We start from the raw sequence: 7,550 nt of genomic DNA, 5'->3' as shown, positions 1-7,550 counted from the left end.
CTGATTCCTTGGATTTGGACCCCGATTTGGGGCTGAATTATAGGCTAGAGGCCAAACATGAGAGAGACCTGAGCATGCAGACAGAACAAGAATCGCACTTAGAGCAACAGTTGAGTGATCGGTTGGACCAGGATTTGGACCTGTGGGATGAGCGCTTTGAGAGGACGGAGCGACCCGTCAGTGGCAGGAGAGGTTCAGCACGATCTCTACACAAAACACAACCCAACCTCAGCAGCGACTTCACCACAAAAGGTGCATTTCTCAAAGTACACCAAAGCTACATCTGTATGTGCATACTAGCTGTCTAGAGTAGTATGCATGATTAAGGTTAGTGCTGCGCAAGTCATGTGTTTGCAAAACGATTTAATGGGGCATAAATTAAAAGATAGCTATTCTGTGGCATTTATGTTACGTTTACATTAATCATTGAGCTCTAACAAGCATGTGGAATGCACTTTCTTCCCAAGTAAGGGTATGAAAAAAACATTGTGAGAACTATCTATCGTCTAATGATTTGGGAAAAATATTTTATATCATATTTTTTGCCATATTGCCCTAGTTAGTTCTCTTTTGATTCTTTTGCTGTCGAATAATGTAGAGGAATGTGAGTTAGAAGCTTCTACAATTGTATGAACCTACATTTTTAAAATCAACTTTAAATCTGTAAATGAAAATGTGACTATTTACTTGCATAATCTCCTGTTTTTATAGTGCACTTTATTCCAAAGATGAAACTGTCTTTGTAATGTGTTTGTAAATCCCACTTTTTATATATTTTTTGTTGTTGAAGATCACGATTCACTCGGAAGTATTTAAAAAACTAAAGTAAAATGAGTTTTCAACAGTGCTTATTAGAAATGTGCAAATTGGGATGCAGCCAATCATATCTTCCCCATGGATTTATGCACATTTTTAAGGCTAATGATTAGTCTTTCTGTAAATGTATGGCTATTTTATTCATCTGTTTGTTCTTGTTGCCGTAGAGGAAAGCAGCCCATCATCCGGCCATAACAGAAGACTCAAGCCTCATTGGTGTGAACCGGATGACCCGTTAATGGAATCATGGGACTCGTTAACAAAATTTAACCAGTGTCAGCGAGGGCGAATCTCCAACATGGGACTGGAGGGCGATATTTTTGACGAGTTTGTTCACCGTCAGTCCCGTTCGACACCCGTCTCCACCCGACGCCCCTCCGCTTCAGCGCTGCCTGGTTTTGACGACCCTGAAGATGACCCTCGTGACCCTGATGAGGACTTCGAGATCCCGGTTCTCCCGCAAGGTCGCCACCTCGTGGTTAACATCATGTCCACGTGGGGCGACCGTCACTACGTCGGCCTCAATGGTATTGAGATCTTCTCCTCCACCGGTGAGCCGGTCAAACCAGTCCACATCACTGCCGACCCGCCTGATATCAACATCTTGCCGGCCTACGGGAAAGACCCACGGGTCGTTACCAACCTGATAGACGGTGTACACCTGACGCAGGACGACATGCACCTCTGGCTGGCTCCGTTCACCCCGGGCCGCAGGCACGTGATCTCCGTGGATCTGGGTGTTAGATGTTGCCTGGCAATGATCCGTGTTTGGAATTACAACAAGTCCAGGATACACTCGTTCAGAGGAGCAAGAGAAATGGAAATGAGTCTTGATGGACGTTGCATCTTCCGAGGGGAGATCGCCAAAGCTTCTGGAACGCTTTCAGGAGGTATGGACAAAAAGATAATCGAAAGCAAAATGCTTGCTAATTAATTGCATTCCTGTAGCTCAAACTGTAGATTTGGCACTGGGAACACAAGGCCATGGGTTTGATTCCCAGGGAATGCATGAACTGGTAAAACGAATACCTTGAATGCAGTGTAAATCGCTTTAGATAAAAGCATCTGCCAAATGCATAAAAGTTAGGTGTGTAACAATATATCGTTTCACAATACATCACAATACAAAAATGCCACTATGTATGGTGTATAGTTCAACCAATATTTAAATTTATCATCAAATATGGTAAATCCAGGAGGTCAGACATTTGATCTTCCATGTTTACTAAAGTCCCCCTGTGGTGAAAGTCAAGTTTTTAATGTTATATTTATATATCTATGTGGTGTTTTTAATATGCTTTAGGACAAACTTCTGCAAATTCATCTGTCAACACAGTTGCTCAATATTTTCCCCTTAAAACTGCAGTGAACCAAAGACACGGTTTGAATCTGCCCGTTTCCGTCACAAACATGGAAGCAATCCTGTCTACATGCGGGGCTTTTCCTTTCATTACTTCTAGGGATGCTGATTTTAAGAAGGCAGATTTCTGACTCTGAGATGGCGAACGGGAACATGGTTTGTGTAACATTAACAACACATTATTAGCTGTTTGATTACAGTCAAACCAAAGGATAATCATATCAATTACCGTTATGTGTCCGACATTGTAGAGAGTGATACATAAAACATAAAGCGCATTACCATTCTTATACCTCGACCTGTAGACGAGCCTGTATAATTCACTCTTCCTCTTCTTCTGAATCAGTTTCTGGTATATGACTGAATTAATGCAATATTTGAAGAGGTCAGATGCAAAAGCCTCTAAGTGCCATCTGAAATTTTCTTCTAGAATGGTCATTTTTATCAAGCTTGGTTATTTAATTTCAGTAATTTCACTTAAATGACAATTAATAGGTAATTTTCATTGCCATTTAAGTGAAATTGCTGAACTTAAATATACAAGCTTGATCAAAATGATCAATCTAGAAGAAAATTTCAGATGGCACTTAGAGGCTTTTGCATCTGAACTCTTCATTTCCACTTTTAATATTGTTTAATATTGACTGTTTACTACAGTTGACCAAGTGGATCAGAGGCGGGGACTAATTTGCATATTAATGGATCCATGTTCTAAATGAATCAAAGGGTGTAGAGTTACATTTAAGCTATTTTAAGGCATGAAGAAATTATTTTCACAGAAAAAAACATTTAAATATGTCATTTTGATGATCAAAGATGAGTTTTAAGGGATACAACTATTGGCTGCAGAGGGACTTTAATATTATTTATAAATTAAAAAACATATTTATTAAAATACTACCCAGAAGGATATATATATAATTATAACTCTATTTTGGCTGTGTTTAAATCATTGTGAGAGTATTGTATCGTGAGATCAGTATCATATTGTGACATGAGTTTATTTTTGCACCCCTAATAAACATAAACATGAACTTCATCATGGTTTTGTTTTCTTCAGCACTGGATCAGTTCGGTGATACTATCCTGTTCACCACGGATGATGACATCCTGGAGGCCATGGCCCAGTTTGATGACACGTTTGGGGGTGAGCTGGAGATGGATGGGCCGAGCATGGAGGAAGAGGAGCTGCAGCGCCCGCGTACGGCTGACGGGGAAGGAGAGGAGAGACCCTTCACACAGGCCGGCTTCAGGAGCGAGGAGACGCCGGTGGGTGTCAGGGGGACGCTGCTTTGGAAGCGCTCGTTTCTTAGATACTTTTGGCTCCTTATAAATGAATTATGTAACATTTAAACTACAGTTTATTTTAAAGAAATTAAGAAGGATGCATTAAATTGATCAAAAGTGACAGTAAAGGCATTTATAATGTTACAAAAGCTTTCTATTTCAAATAAATGCAGTTTTTTTTAAACATTCTATTCATCAAAGAATCTTGGAAAAAAAACTGTTTCCACAAAAACATGAAGCAGCACAACTATCTTGAGCAGGAAATCATCATATCAGAATGATTTCTGAAGGATCATGTGACACTGAAGACACAGTAATGATGCTGAAAATTCAGCTTTGATCACAGGATATAAATTACATTTTGAAATATATTCACATAGAAAACACTTATTTGAAATAGTAATAATGTTTGCTGTATTTTTGATCAAATAAATGCAGCCATCTTCTTTCAAAAACATTAAAAATCTTACCGACCCCAAACATTTTCACAATGGAGTATGTAGAAACATTTATTGAGACCAAACTGTAAAAATGGCTTGTTTATAAAATGGTATGACAATTTAATCACAACCACATGTGCTCATTAACTTATGACCACCCAAATTTACATATCTACACTTACTCAGAAACTCTTTACACTATAATTCTAACTCTTTACACTATAATTTATTTTAATTTTATTTTAATCAGTAATAATTTTACATAATAATTAATAATTTTAGGTTAGCGTGCAGTGTCAAAAAGATATTTTTATAAGTGTGCCTTCAAGCCGCAATAATTTTTCCAGAACATCTGTGAAAAATCCATCAAAATCACAATGAAGCAAAACTGAGGTTATTTAAAAATAGAAGTTTGAAAGAAACAGCAGCAAAAACTACCCGTCAGAGAAAGGAATGGCTTTGGACATGAAGATGCAATTGTTTGAGTTGCATGAAACCAAATACATGACATTATGAATGGAGGAAATAAAATGTAGTATGCAAATAAAATAAATACTATTATAAATGCATACATAAATAGCACCTTTTACATTTAAATGGTGTTTTTCTTCAGATGGATCCGGACTGCATCCCCGCAGCTGAACCGTGTGCTGACGCTGCAGAGGAGACTACTGGACTTTACACTGGCAGCAGTGAGTATCAGCCAATCACAGTACAAAAGCACAAATCCCACACACAACACCTGAGAGAAAATCTGTATTCAGAGGCCATAAAAATATAAACGTGCTCAGTGCAAAGACAAAACATTTTGAATATCAAATCATCATCAGTGTCTACTACGTGTAGATCACGCACCTGATCCTTTACTGCACTATTCTAAAACACGTTTACCATTATTCTTCTAATGCATGTGTATTGAAGTCAATCAAAAAAAACATATTAGATACTTCAGTAATATACATATGTATATGTATGTATATATATATATATATATATATATATATATATATATATATATATGTATATATGTGTGTGTGTGTGTGTGTGTTTTTCTTCTAGAATGATCATTTTTATCAAGCTCGTATATTTAAGTTCAATAATTTCACTTAAATGGCAATGCAAATGACCTATTAATTGTCATTTAAGTGAAATTACTTAACTTAAATATACAAGCTTTATAAAAAGCACTTAGAGGCTTTTGCATCTGAACTGTACAGTATATGTACAAAATATATTGAATGTTTTGGAAAAACCATTAAATATAAATCATAATCCTTAAAATTATTAAATGTATTCATACACTAATTTAAAGACATTAAAAGTCCCCTCACACTTATAAAAGTACAACTTATCTGTAATCATCATAAACATTATCGCAAGTAACATGATTAGAAGAATTAACATTCAAAAGCTCTCAAGACTATACTTAAGAAATCATAAGAAGTTGCTCAAAACATCACAAAATAAATCACAGAAATCAGTAGATGACTAAAGATCTGTAGGTTCTTACAGAAATAAACCTGTAGATTAACAGACGACAGTTTTCAGCATTTTCCCAATAATGTTTGAAGTATATTTTTCATTATCCAGCTGTTGATATTAAATGTTCCGTGTTTATTTTCTGCTTTTATTTCTTATATTTTCTGTAAAGCTGCTTTGGAATTATGTGTATTGTGAAAAGCGCTGTACAAATAAATGTATATTGAGTTAACTCTGATGTGTTTGTAGTTCTGCAGGTGAACCTGATGTCGTCGTGGGGTGATCCTCACTATGTGGGATTGACAGGGTTAGAGGTCGTTGGTAAGGGCGGTGAGAGTATCTCTCTTGATGTCTCTATGGTAACAGCGTCGCCCTGTGACCTCAATGACCTCCCAGAGTACAGCAATGACCTCCGAACTCTGGACAAGTCAGTGAATCCGGCCTTTCTCTCGCAGATACGTTCTGTATATCACAATTAAAAAGTAAAGTATTTGTGGCTGATTAAATCCTGTCTTCTTTCTCTCTCAGGTTGTTTGATGGGATGAATATCACGTCAGATGATAAACACATGTGGCTGATTCCCTTCACACCCGGCTCTGATCACACACTCACCGTGAGGTTCGATCAGCCGCAGACGATCACCGGATTCAGGATATGGAACTACAACAAATCGCCTGAAGACTCTTACAGAGGGGTGAGGATTAAATCTGGGCTTTTGGTACAAAACTTTTGGTTTGTAATTCAAGATTGTTTCGTCAGCTGTGTGATCAAATGTTTGTAAAGTATCCAGATTATGCTATTTTAAAGGTTCCTAATTTTGTTTTGGAGTCTCCTACAATAGGTTTACATGGTTCAAAGGTCAAAAAACACTAATTTTCTCATAATATCCATTGCAGCATCAGCTCTTTTCTCACAGTGTCTGAAACGGTTCAGTAAAGGATTAATTCTCTCTAAAGTCAAGTCAAGTCATCTTCATTTAGTGATTTTAACAATGTAGATTGTTCCAAAGCGGCTTTACAGAGATACAAGGATAGTTTAAAGTAACAGAAATTGTTTTAGCTTTATAGCAGTTCTTGAATGAAGTTATTTTCCAGCTAAAGTTAATTTGATTGATTCACTTCCGTCGCAACGATCATTTAGTTATTAACTTTGGGGCCGCTAACACGACACCGTTTTAACAGGAAACTCTACACAGACTTTAAACGTGAACCCGTGAGAACGCTGATGGCGTGCACATGCGTATTACGGGTTCAGTCTATTGGTATGCGCGTTTGAATATATGTGCGCAGGTTTGTAATTCCCTACAAACCAAGCCTTAAAAAACCACTTGTCTGGCCTTAACATTTTTGGTACAGAATTTTATCACTAAACTCCTCCTTTCCGAGAGCTGCTCTGCTCTGATTGGTCAGATGGCCCAGTCTGTTGTGATTGGTCTACTGCTTAAAGAGTGTGTCAGAAATGAAACGTCCATTATCATATCTGAAGTTCAGCTCTTCTTCGGCACTTGATACACATTATACCATGGTCTGGGTGAATACTCGATTCTGATTGGCTGCAGGGTGTCCATTAAAAAGTGATAGAGGACACCTAGTAAATAAACCGTTAGGCGTAACCAGGGAAACCAAGTTATTGTTTGTAAAAGCTTTAGATTTCGATTGTAAATCTAATTAAAATATAAACTAATGTTTTAAAAATGTGTTATTTGGCAAGTGACCATGGTATAAGCGGGTTAATGTCCTTCGAGGTGTCCATTGTCAGGTATTAATGGACTTCGGCGGAGGCAACCGTCCGACGCGTCACCGTCGTCCATTATACCTGACAATGGACACCTCGTCGGGCATTAACCCTTACGTAATACGAACCGTAACGATGGTGTCGGCTTTACTGCATCAATTTGAGTCCTAAATCTTTGGAACGGCATCTTCTTAACATGAACAACACAAACCAAACTCTTCCAGCCTCAGCTATAGCTACAGTGTTTGAGAGCGGGGCTAAGTAGACGTTCACAGGCAGCCAATTAAACCATAGGCTAGTATTATGCAAATTTGTTACAAATGTATTGTTGGTTTGAGCAGGAAGTAAGACTGGAATCACTGACGACTCGTTTCATGAAGTTCAGAATTGGTTCATTTTTTTTTTTTGAGAGACAATAATCCATTTATTCTGCA

At 37.7% G+C, this 7,550-nt stretch overlaps 1 protein-coding gene across 4 annotated transcripts in view; it reads left to right on the top strand.

Annotated features, from left to right (window-relative positions):
- The window catches only part of katnip (katanin interacting protein), a 28,947-nt gene that overhangs the window by 15,091 nt on the left and 6,306 nt on the right, over nucleotides 1-7,550 (top strand). For all 4 annotated transcript variants that reach the window (XM_079862731.1, XM_079862729.1, XM_079862730.1 and 1 more), the window contains 6 exons: nucleotides 1-252; nucleotides 984-1,706; nucleotides 3,237-3,445; nucleotides 4,517-4,595; nucleotides 5,632-5,809; nucleotides 5,911-6,076. The exon at nucleotides 1-252 is cut by the window's left edge and continues 649 nt beyond it. In XM_079862731.1, the coding sequence (XP_079718857.1) occupies nucleotides 1-252; nucleotides 984-1,706; nucleotides 3,237-3,445; nucleotides 4,517-4,595; nucleotides 5,632-5,809; nucleotides 5,911-6,076 (1,607 nt within the window). The remainder of the gene's footprint in view (nucleotides 253-983; nucleotides 1,707-3,236; nucleotides 3,446-4,516; nucleotides 4,596-5,631; nucleotides 5,810-5,910; nucleotides 6,077-7,550) is intronic.

This window comes from Squalius cephalus (assembly GCF_949319135.1).
Source record: "Squalius cephalus genome assembly, chromosome: 25".
In the NCBI taxonomy this organism is placed as follows: domain Eukaryota; kingdom Metazoa; phylum Chordata; class Actinopteri; order Cypriniformes; family Leuciscidae; genus Squalius; species Squalius cephalus.
The sequence above is the reverse complement of the archived record's forward strand: the minus strand, read 5'-3'. Positions and strand labels throughout refer to the sequence as shown.